The 12615-nt window shown below is 41.6% G+C and overlaps 1 protein-coding gene and 1 long non-coding RNA gene across 2 annotated transcripts; one reads left to right on the top strand and one right to left on the bottom strand.

Annotated features, from left to right (window-relative positions):
* Nucleotides 1–722: 722 nt before the first annotated feature.
* Nucleotides 723–4113, bottom strand: LOC134470162 (uncharacterized). Its single transcript, XR_010039166.1, has 3 exons — nt 4020–4113; nt 2741–2821; nt 723–736 (listed from the first exon to the last, which is right to left on the bottom strand). It is a non-coding gene; the product is annotated as an uncharacterized LOC134470162 (long non-coding RNA).
* Nucleotides 4114–4552: 439 nt separating this feature from the next.
* On the top strand, nt 4553–12313 carry zgc:162964 (uncharacterized protein LOC560569 homolog). Its single transcript, XM_063224194.1, has 8 exons — nt 4553–4911; nt 5696–5837; nt 6052–6192; nt 7455–7613; nt 8101–8278; nt 9437–9617; nt 10445–10717; nt 11376–12313. The coding sequence occupies exons 1-8, from the start codon at nt 4668–4670 to the stop codon at nt 11582–11584; spliced, it is 1527 nt and encodes a 508-aa protein (XP_063080264.1). The 5' UTR covers nt 4553–4667; the 3' UTR covers nt 11585–12313.
* The last annotated feature ends 302 nt before the right edge of the window (nt 12314–12615 follow it).

Here is a 12615-nt window from a genome sequence, read left to right on the forward strand (position 1 = left end):
TGTATTGCATTACACTACACAATATACTGTAACGTACTTTATACAAGGCATTTATGAAGTAGACCAAACATCAATTCAATTCATTCAACTGTTGACATTGGTTTATTAAAAACATGAAACCAACCGACCCTTTAACACCACCGCTCACACATGCAGAGACAGAGGGGCAGACAGGCAGGGAAACGACTTGACAACGACACCGGCCAACAGGCCAAATGCTGGTGAAACTTGCCTGTGGCCAGTAACAATTTCAGTCTCCCACTTTGGCCAGTAATTTGTACTTAATGTAAATGCAGAAATATTCTAAAAAAAAAAAAAACAAATAAAACAAAAAAAACCCCAAATAAAACAAAAAGAAAACAAAACAAAAACTGTGGCTGTGGCCGGTAAGCGAAACACCTCACATAAAGCACTGGCACACATGCACGCGTGCACACACACGCGCACACACACAAACACATACGCGTGCCCGCGCCCACACACACACACCCGCGCGCGCACACACACACACACACACCTTCAGATATATTTAAAAAAATAAATAAAAAAAAAGTGAAAGTGAAGGTGAATTCAGGGGCAGACCGCCCGCAGCCTCAGTCACTCAAGGTCAACAAGAGGGCTCATAGGCCTGTCCATGGACTTCTTTTTCTCTTGGTGAAGCAGTTCACAGATTCTTTTATTTAGCGACATCCGGATCTCCCCCATCCTCGCACCTGGATCTGCTGAGCAACAGCATCTGCAAAAGGTAAAGTAAAAAGAATGTTAACTCTCTAACCCATTGTGCAGGCGAGACGTTCCATTTCTTTTTCCGTTGGGAAGCGACAAGGAAGCAGAGGCTGGTGACGTAGACAAGCGAGGCGAGCGGGCGGGAAAGTTGGGCTCGGCTGAAAGATATGCTAATGAAACGTAGTGATGGGAAAAAGTTCAGTTTCAGTTACAATCTAGGGCCACACATTCCAAATGGCCTTGTTTTACCTGTCTAATTCAACCATGTGATCGTTCCACCATCGAATCACCAGGCTGAATTGGACAGGTAAAAACAGGTCACCTGGAATATGTGGAACTGGATTGTAACTAAAACTGAACTTTGTCCCATGAAGCGGTAGCAAGTGGGAGAGGTTTCAAATGAAAGTTATTTCATGGAGTTATGTTACAACATTGTACTTGTAGGTAAACACTTGACAGCAGAGCCATGCATGTCCATAAAACAGTATATGAGAACATATAATTGTCGGGAGGAAATGCACGAGGATTCATTCTGCCCTTTACGCCAACTATTTAACTGGACAAAACAAAAACTTGGGTTTCGATGGCAACATTGCTCGACGACACGCCCAACCCCCACCTGCTTACATGCTTACCATAACCATCAATTTCAGACAGAGTATTCACTATGGCTGGGAATATTACACCATTCAATCATGAAAGATTAATCTTCTCCATGGCTGTGCAGTACATTAGGTAGTAGTAGTTTCAATGAGCAGCATAGTCACAATAACTAATCTGGGAACAATCCTAAACAGTGCATCTTTAAAAGAGCAGGCAACTATTTAGGGGTAACACTTAAAATTGTTGACCTGGGTGTGTAAAATATCTTATTATTCATTTTTTGTTTTGTTTTACATATCCTCAGAGGAAGAATGTTGCTAAGCTAGCGAGAATATATGGACCAAAGTCCTGTAAATGATTTGGGAAACATTTATTTTGTCTCTTGACTGACTACCAATGCTCATACAGAGTCCACATAGCAAGTGAAAAGCCAGAGGGCAAGAGGGAGTATAAAACACCACACCACCTACAATGAAAAGTAAGTCCCTTCCCTTCCTTCACAGACCCAGGTTTTCAGCAGTGATTTGCCGCCAAATAGTAGTTCATGCTCTATGACCTCTTTCAAGTCACTCTTGATTAAAGTGTCAGCTAAATGTAATGTAACAAGTGTACTTCTTGTTAGAAAAAATGGAACAGGTGCACAGAACGCTGAAATTGTGTTTGACCAATGTGCAGTTGAAACTTGAAGGGTATGCCACTAGTTTGGGGCCAAATACACCGTTGGTTCATGAAGGGTTTTATTTTTCATGTTAAGCATTGTGTTACATTCTCATACTCCTTCCTTTCAATAGTCTGAAACAAGTGCCCAACATTGCCCAGCTTTGTAAACCCAGGTCAATGATTTTAACCACATTTAGCCCAATGAACCCTTGAATGTAACATGTTACATCAGCAAGTTTCACACATTCAATGTGCAGTTAATAATGTAGCTCAAATAAACTCTAAATCTGGATGTCCTAACCCACTGCCCCTGACCCCATCCAGTCTCAGTATACCCCCCCCCCCCCCCCCCCCCCCCCCCCCCCCACACACACACACACACCGTCCTACAACCAACCACACCTTCACCCTGCAATAAATAACTAGGTTACATCCATTCCATAATTAACATAAAAATAATAAAAACAGGGATATATTCATGTCTACATATCCCCCTCCCAACTTTTACCCATAGCTTCCATCCCCACCAGCAGTACCAACACTAGCTGCAGAGGTCCATTTTGTCCCACTCAATCTCTCTTATTCCCGGTTTATTCAGTAGCTTGATTGAATGAGGTATAAAGGATTTTTTGAAACGATTATATTTGCACCAAGGGAGTCTGAACCTCCTCCCAAAGTTCAGATAGATGTATTCCCCATTTAGTGCATGATCACCAGTGAGTGAGCATAGTAAAGGCACAGTATTGCTTACCATTTCAAGTACTGGAATGCACACCAGTCCATGTGACTATTTTTTCCTCCAGACCATCGCTGCATACCTCTTCAGCAACCTCTGCAAAAAAAGTTAAAAGAGCAACAGAAAATGAACATTCACTCACACACTTAACCTTAAATAGGCACAAGGATACCCACCAAGCTCATCACTTCTATATCATTGTCAGAATTGTGAGCTAATTCTGGGGGGGGTTCGGTAGACTGGTGGAACTACAGCATTCTAGCTCGCAGTCGCAGAGCGTCGTAGTGGCACTCTGTGTCTCGTCCCGACAACAGGGAAGACAAGACATTGAAATCGCAGCAGCCAGCATCGTTAACAGTTGCACGTCTGTTCTTGGCACGAAGGCACTCTTTTATGAAGATGATGAAGCGAAGGAAGACTTAAACTCATGCATGTAACTGGCGAGAATGAATTCCGATGAACAAGAATGACTCGCGCATTCGTTTAAGAGTAAACATGAACACCAACATGACTCAATGAATGCAATTGCTGTGAGCAAAGCAAACTCACAGAGTAGCTGAAGACAACGACGTGTAGGCTACCGTTTTGAAATTCACCAATTTGACGACAAGGCTTCGTTAACCTCTAACAATAGCTCTACAAGAACGGTACAGTGCAGTTAGTTCGTGAGCAAGTTACTCAAAAAAACCTATTGATGTTACCACAATGGGAAAACCGAAGCAGCAACAGCTATGCTTTACCAAAAATAATGCAGGACATTGCCTCGTTTTACTTTACTGAAGTGCCCATTTTTTAAGCAAGTTAGCGATGTGCATTTAGATCTTGTCGCACTTCACTTCTGCTTTGATTCCCTTGCGTTAGCCGAGTAAGCTAGGCGGCTAATTAACTGAGGCCTGGCTTTCTAGGCTGACGTTGGGGCTCAGCAGTATTAGCCAGATAGATGTTGCTAACGTTCTCTGACAAGCCAAATAAAGTGGGCTCACCTGAAATTGACCACTACAACCATATAATATCGACCCAAGTATTACGTTTACGTTTTCAAGATGTGTAGAACCAGACCTACTGTCAATGAGAACTACACACCATTTCGACAACGCAAATATCGCTAGTAGTACAATAGCTTGGTAGCGCGGGAAATTCAAAAAAAATAACGTATTTCTAGTCCTTGGGGGAAAAAATGAACAAACATCCAACTTCGATAACCACTTGGCTAAACTTTGCACATCAACCACTGTAGACGTTTCAGACTATATGCTTGTATATTTATGTTAACAAATTACTCTTTATAACTTACCTCGAGGCGGCTGGTTGGTTTGTGTCACTGTGGTGGGGAGTCTGGCTGGCGACAGTGTGGAGCTAAAATCCGGACCGCGCTCGAGCCGAGACGGCTCTCTCGCCGCCACTTTAGCTTCAGGTTGAGACGACGTGACGTAGGCGCGTCATACGTGATATGAGAGCTGAGATGATTCAATCAGAGACTCCTGTATATTGATCAATATATTATTATATATGGCCATATATGGTCCACCTAAAATGACTTTATAATGTCGAGTAAATGTCCAATGTCGTGCAAAATGTGCTTGCTGAACTAAAAACATCAAGAAATACAGACTGAATAGTGGAATACAGTTTTGTTTTGCCAGCCATATATTTTAAAATATATTGATCAATATATAGTAATATGATGTTCAATAATATATTGCTATATATTTTCAAATATATGAGCGTGTTTGTGATATATTGTGATATATTTTCTAATGTATTGCAGTATAAATTGTAGTATATTGCAGTATATTTTCCTTCCGTAAGTGTAATCAGGGTTAGACTTTGCTCGAAAGAAGCGTCGCCTCTAAGAGCGAACAAACCGGACCATTTCCGGGAATGTGTAGGGAAGGCGGCTGTGGCTACGTGGCCACCTTGTTTGACAGGTCGAAGAGGGACAATGGCGATGGAGGAGAACGGCGACAATAATGACAACGGGAGCCCCAGTTCTCCCCAAGATTGTGTCGATAGCTCAAAGACTACCGAGGGAACTGCTGCTGAAACTGAAGTAGACCAACTTCCACCGTCCTGTGATGGGACAGAAAAGTCACGCAGTGGTGAAAAGGGCACGCGCTGGTCAATTGACAACAACTGGGGTCTGTCATTGGAGGAACTGTTTGACATGGCAGTGATCTTTTTAAAAGGTAACTCCACTTGCAAATGAAGTTGTCAATGAGTGACTGCAATGATTTATGTTGGCAAGCCTTAGACCAGGGGTGTCAAACTGATGCATAAGAGGGCCAAACCAGTAATAGGCCTACAGCTAGTAGTTGCGAAATGTCGCACATTTCTTCTCATATTTTAATTGAATATTGCTCATCATCTCAAGGTGGATGTTAGTATCAGGGCATTTACTGCAGGCCTAGATGGCGAGCAGAAAAGGCAACTTCGCTCTAAAAGATTGACAGTCTGTAATCTAATCTGACACTGTTTCCCATTTGTAATAATATCTGTTTTTTTTTTTATTTATTTATTTATTTTTTTAAAGAAAAACGTCGTGTTCCCCCCCAAGTCTTGGGTCACAAGTAGGCGTAGGCCTAACCATCTTTTGGGGAGCACCCAGCCCCGGGCCTTATGTCCTGCCTTAAGACTGTGGGCAAGTAGGCCTACTCCTCAAGTCAGGGTCAAAGATCATAAATATTGTAATTTTAGTGTTATTTTCCACACTCTACAAAACTATCAATTCAATGTTGATTAGGCTTGTCAACTATGTTGTGTTCTGTTTCACTGTGTTTATTGCACACAGTTGTGAATGTTTTCATTTCACATCTCCCCGCCCCCCCCCCTTTTTTATTTTTTGCAAAAGCACAGTCATTCAGAGTCAAAATCATTTTCTTGTCAAACTAACATTGTATGAAGAACTGTTTTGTTTTTCATTAGGCCTATGTGTAATATTTTGTTATTAAAAATCCTTCTTAATGTTACAAGACAAAGATGGCAAGGCTTTCCATCCAACTTATGAAGAGAAGTTGAGGCTAGTTGCCTTACAAAAACAGTCATGTCAAGGCCCGTATGAACCTGACGCTCATCCAGAAGTGGGTTTCTTTGACGTCCTGGGAAATGACAGGAGGTAATTTTCAAGAGATTTACATTAGCACAAATGAACAATAATTAAACAATTCCACCCACATCGAATACTAGCATGATTTTCAAGTCTACTTGTTTGTAAGGAGTGTTAATTAAGACCGATAAATTGCAGACCATTTTTTTTAATTGTAATGTAATCTAATTGCACTTAAATACACACTAAATATTGTACACTGCGATTTATTTTACATTCACAGGAAAGAATGGGCAAGCCTGGGGAAAATGACTAAAACTGATGCAATGACGCAATTCATTCAGCTTTTACATGCATGTTGCCCTTTATTTTCCCCATACATTACATCCCATAAGATTGAACAAGAACAGCAGGAAAAGAAAAGGTGAGCATCAAATGAATGCAGACCAGGCCAGAGCCATGGAAGTACAGTAAGAGTTAGTATAATCCCATTGGCCTCCATGTTCTATATTCACACATTGATGGCGGTGCATGCAGCCTTTGACTGCCATTGACAGGGGGTGCATTCCAATATGCAGACTTACATCCTCCCTTGCTCACTTGACTGCTTGTGACCTCATGATTATGTCACTAACGACAGAAAATGAATGTTATTTTATTGTCATTTTCTCATTTGCAATTGGGGTGGTGCATGAAAAACTGTTACCCAAAAGTTGTTGTGGCTAAGCTGACAGCTGGAAAACTGTTTTCTCCACGGAGGCGGGGCCATGAGGCAGGGCGAGGCCACAAGCACAAGTGGAGGACGAGAGTGTGCATATTGGAATGTACCCTTAGATTGCCATTGACGGGGGCTGCATTCCAATATGTGGACTCACACACTTGTGCTTGTGGCTTTGCATTTTGCTGACGCCCTGCCCCCTGGAGAAAACGATAAAGTTTCCCGCCTGTCAGCTGCGCTCCAACAATTTTTGGGGAACAGTTTTTTATGCACCATCCCAATTGCAAATGAGAAAATGACAATAAAATGACATTCCCGATTGCAAATGAGGAAATCACATTAGAATTGTGCTTTTGCAAGATATTCAATTAATTTTCTGTCGTCTGTGATGTCATCATGAGGTCACGAGCAGGCAAGGGAGGATGGAAGTCCGCATATAGGAATGCATCTATAGTTCCAAAATAGTTCCAGGAAGTGGGTGTCCAACACAGTAAGTGCAGTAGAGGTAAATGTAATTCATTGAATTAATTTTTACATCATCTTTGCTTGTTATGTAGCGGTTCAGCGTTAGTCTCTACCAGAAAGAAAGCGGCTGCCTAGAATAATTTGAATGCGAATCACCAACCAAATCCCTGTACCCCTGTTGTCACAACTCTGAATTCCATGGCTCTGGACCAGGCTCTTACACATCCTTTAATTTGTATCCTTCTGACCCATTTAACTCATGCACACATGCTGCATTTCTTTGACATACTGCAGCCTGTGTGGAATGATTCCTATTTGTATTTTTACGTTACAAACGAGAATCATTCCACATTCAATTTCAATTCAACCAAAGCCCAGCATTTTCATACATTATATGGTGTAAGTGTTTTGAGTTCTTCTGTTCAGGAAGAATATCCTCTTGTTGAATGTAATCCAAAGTAAAGTAGACCACATCCTTTATAGTTTGTCTTTGGTCACTGCAGAAGGGAGGAGGAGCAGCGACAGCAGCTGGAAAGAGAGGAGATGGCACGGAGAGAGCAGGAAGAGGCAAGGAGGAGAGCGGAGGAAGAGGAGCGGAGGCAGCAAGAGGAGGAGAAGATGAGGAAAGAGGAGGAACAGCGTCTGCAGATGGAACAACAAAAGTAAGCGGGCTCGACTGCTTACAAATCATCTACATGTTCTGTCCAATTGCAGAATTTCTGCTTCTATCTCTATGCATTTACCTTACATCAGTTTGACATGCTTGCATGTACGAACTGTATCTTGTCTCTGGGAAAGGAAAACTGTGCAACTTTTGAGTTTATAATTTGGTACATCCTTAGACAAACTATTACAAGGATTACGTTCAATTCCGAAACTAGACAACTAGTTAACTTAACCTGACTCTCACGTCCGTTGCCCGTGTATGATTTATTAGATATTCATAAGTAATGAAGAAAACTGCACACCGATGAACTCCCATTTAAGCCATTTTTAATGCGTGACATTTCGGGCCACCCGGGCCACCCACCGTGGCAACAACAACGAGTTTCGATCCTGTTTTAATTTAATAAACTTTATTTTTTTTAGCTTATTCCGCTGTGTGCAGACCTACCCTTCTTCAACTGATTTTGTGTAATGTCATCGCAGGCAGCAGATCATGGCAGCCTTGAATGCCCAGACGTCGGGCCAGTTCCAGCAGTACGCCACACAGCAGTACCCAGACGACCCTGAGCAGCAGAGAGCCCTCATCCAGCAGCTGCAGGAGCAGCACTACCAGCAGTACATACAGCAGGCCTATCAGCTGCACCTGGTATCCCAGCAACAGGTACCACCACTAGCAGTAATGCCTCTTTATTTCTTTTTTTTGGGATCTTTTTTTGCAAAATTTACTGTGCTGATCTAAAGCTGATTGAGACGAAGGCTGAAAGACAATTCAAGTGCCAATCATCATGTAATTATAGTTAGTAATGATGGTAGTAATACTGCCCTACAAAGGCAAAAATCAGTTACTACGCCAGCATTGAAACTGAGAAAAAGGCCTCCAAAGGCTTGGTATTAGGAGGGATATTGTAGTTTCTGCAAATTTGACACAGTAATATCTCTAAAAGGAGACACATTTTCACTATAAGGCTTTGTCACCAGATAAAAGAGGTGTAATGGCCATCTGCAGTCTAACTTAAATTAGGAGAAAAGGAGACACAAGAAGAAAGCATTCTATGCACCATTGTGTGTTGTATGACCTAGTAGGCTGGCCATCACTAGATTTTAGACGGCATAAACATTGGCTTTTATTCATATACAAGGCCTTAGTTGGCCAGCTCCCCTTGTTTATACAGAGCCTTTTATCTTTTAGCAGTCAAGGATACAACCTACGCTCAAGTAGCTACATTGTTTTAAATGTCCCCATGATAAAAACAGAATTTGGTAAAACTGCTTTTATTCATTGTGCCCCAACTCACTGGAATGAACTGCAGAAATCTCAATGATTCTTAATCTTAATGACACTTTTAAATCTGTCTGCACTTGCTTTTAATATTTTAATCTCCTTCTAATCTTGTTTTATGTTTATTATTTTATGGTTTTTATTGTGTAATTGTATCTCTTTATCCATATTGATTTGTTCTATTTTGTCTGTGTCCTGTCTGTAAATGTAACTGTTATGTGTGCTGCCGCCTTGGCCAGGGCTCACTTGTAAAAGAGAATTTTATTCTCAATGTGATTTTATTTCCCTGGTAAAATAAAGGTAAAATAAAAAATAAAATAACACATTTTCACTATAAGGCTTTGTCACCAGATAAAGGAGGTGTAATGGCCATCTTCAGTCTAACTTCAATCTTGACAAAATATATAGTTACTGCACTTTGGCTTTGTAGGACAGAATAGCGATGTATAGGGCTTCACTGTGCTGAAGATGTATAAGAGCCACTTGCCTACAATACGTGGCTTCTTCCTTTACTGCGTATGTTATGTGTCTTTTATTCAGCAGCCTACAGTAGAGACACAGGAGAGTCCAGAGTGTTCTCTTCAGCTGCCAAACAACACAGAGACAGCAGAGCCCCCTGACGCTGAGCATGCGGATGCGGATGCCAATTCAAGCACAAATACCCCTCCTCAGGACCAAACCCCTCCCCAGGACCAAACGGATACGCTAACACCTCCAGCAGGTATACATTTCTCAGACCATTTGGTAATTTGATTTCTGTTCATGAAATTTAGAGTTAAATTTAGTGGTACTGTTTTAGTGGTACAACACAGTTGTATCCAAGCTATTGTGGCATCCATCTATTTTTTAATTGCCTCCAAAATTCACATAACATAGTGGACTGGCCCACACATGATTTTTCACTGTCTCATAGCAATGCCTTTGTTTACAATATTATCCCAAATATGTAAATTGATCCGATTCATGGCAGGATCAGTAATACTGCCCTACAAAAGCAAAGTGCAGTAACTACACTAACATTGAAACTGAGAAAAAAGTCTTGGTATTAGGCTGGATATTGAAGTTACTGCATATTTGACATGGCAATATCTTTAAAACGGGACACATTTGGACCATAGGGTTTTGCCACAAGATAAATGAGGTGTAATGAAGACCATTTGACAAAATGTGAAAAGGGGTGCTGGTGTAGTCTACTTTTTATGGTGGGTATTCTGTATATTTGAGCATTCTTTGAAGTGGGTATACTGTATATATATTTGTGCTATTCAAAACAATGGATCAATCAATTTTAAGTGGGTATACTGAAATCCCTGAAATTTAGAAGTGGGTATACTCCGTATACTCCGGGGGGGTTGGTGGGGGGTCCCCAGAAATTTGAGCTGTCGAAATTTTGCCCCGAGGCAAAACATTTTGGGAACCACTGGCAAATCCTAATTCCTCATAAACTGGATTGGGGGGTTATGTGAGCTACTGAATTCAGTACAAGGTGTTTGCATGCACAGAGTTGGTTGTGAAAGTTGTCTTTGTGTTCCTGCCTTTTTATTTCAGGAGGTATCCTGGCCCCATCCATGTGGACCAGGCCCCAAATCAAAGACTTTAAGCAGAAGATGCACGACGATCCAGACTCCATGATAACCGTGGGAAGGGGAGAGGTGGTCACGGTGCGCGTCCCCACTAACGAAGACGGTAACTACATGTTCTGGGAGTTTGCCACAGATCACTATGACATCGGTTTTGGCCTCTCCTTCGAGTGGACCGACTCACCGGTCACGTCCAACAGTGCTGGTGCCACACCTGCTGATGAGGAGGACGCAGGCAAGGGTGAGTTGGGATATTTGCATTGTTTATGTAACAGGATGCACTGCCACCTGTGGTTCTTCATGTGTTACTGCATCTGTTTATCTGATCACCTACTGTGATGTGCGGCTTTGTGAAAACGCAAATAGTCAAGTAGGCCTATACAACACCCTCACCATCGTGTTTTCGTTCTAGAAACAGTTTAGTTCAGTCTGAGGTGTTTTGAGGTGAAGGTATGGTAGGCTCAATAGACAGCTAGCGAATAAACTTTTTCCAACAAGCATTTTATAATGTCAATGTTCAACCGTAACAAGTTTTTTTTGTGTGTGAATTCCCATGGATATCATATAAATCACACCAACTTTTGAAAAGTGTTTATGGGGTCCCTTGATCGTAATGCTTCCCACTCAGTGTGTAAGAAGTCATAAAAAACGTTTCCACTTTTTCGACCCTACCGTGACCTAACGGTAGGGCACTTGTCTTCAAGAGTTCCTATGTGATTGGACTACTAGTTTACGCACAAATGGCAAATAAAGTACTTTGAACTTTACTATCCGGCCGATCTGGGTTCGATTCCTGGCCCGGGTCCCTTCCCAGACTCTCTCCCCACTCGTTTCCCCTCACTATCTTCACTGTACTACCATAAATAAAGTCAAAAAAGACATTTTCCGCTTTTTCAAAGGAGAGGATGCAGAGGAGATGGAGGAGAATGGCACGCAGGGTCCTCCGGTGGAGGAGGTGGTGCCGGTGTATCGGCGGGACAGCCACGAGGAGGTGTACGCTGGGAGCCACCAGTATCCAGGACAGGGCACCTATCTGCTCAAATTCGATAACTCCTATTCCCTGTGGAGGACCAAGACCGTTTATTACAGAGTCTACTACACAAAATGAGGATGTCACATGAGGATGTCACGGAGAACCAAAGTCCAGTTGAAATCAGTCTTTGTTTTACTGCTTATTGTGTGAATACGGCTACATTGTGTGTGAAAATATTTTGGTACTGAAGCACAGAATATAGTAGAGACTGTACACCAGGTCATTTGACGGTTAATAGACATCAGAACCTGTTGGAGAATGTTATGCTATGTACTGTATGCCACTGCCATGAAGGACACATGAACGTTTATTTTTCATTTCATATTTAGTTAGCCTACTATTAGTATTATTTTCAGATTGTTTTATTGTCAAGATTTAATATTTATGACACTGATTGGACGAGGGTTAAGTTTTAAAAAATCGTACATACAGGCATGCTTCTACTGTTTGCTGAGCTTGTGAGTAGGAACATGATAACAGCTGGTCTATGTGTAATATTTATTGTAATGTACTGTATACTGTTATACAAAATCATTGGCTTCACAAGTACAGTATGCTGATGTGTACATTTTCAGGTGAAGTCAGGTCAGGAAGATAATATGAAATGTAAGGGAAAACAAGAAATAAAAAAATGGCAAATATTTAAGTCACTTATTCCTTGGTATTCTATTGCTTATTAGATCAGATGTTACTTGACTGATAGCCTTAATTGTGCATTTTGTTGTCTGTCAATTTGTGGCATCTTTTTATTTTTAATCTTCATGCACACCTCTTTTGGTCAGGTGTGTCGGAGGAGAACCACAGGGTCACCAATGCTACAAAATAAAACAAAAGCTCCAGTACACTGTCATAATTTGCAGGGTTACGCTGAGTTTATCAGTCTGGACCTTCAAGCTCAGCAGAATCATGCCGAACTGGAGCATGAGCTGGCAGGGTAGGTCAGTGTTCCCCAACCTTTTTTGTCTCAAGAACCCCCAGAGTCTTTTTTGTTGAGCCACGTACCCCCTAACTTGTGTTTTACATTGCTTTTTCTATTCCAGTGTGACTATGCTCCCATGCATTTTTTAAAATTACATTTTTCCAAGTACCCCTTTCAGTGTGCTCGC

Source organism: Engraulis encrasicolus, chromosome 19 (assembly GCF_034702125.1).
Source record: "Engraulis encrasicolus isolate BLACKSEA-1 chromosome 19, IST_EnEncr_1.0, whole genome shotgun sequence".
Classification (NCBI taxonomy): Eukaryota; Metazoa; Chordata; class Actinopteri; order Clupeiformes; family Engraulidae; genus Engraulis; species Engraulis encrasicolus.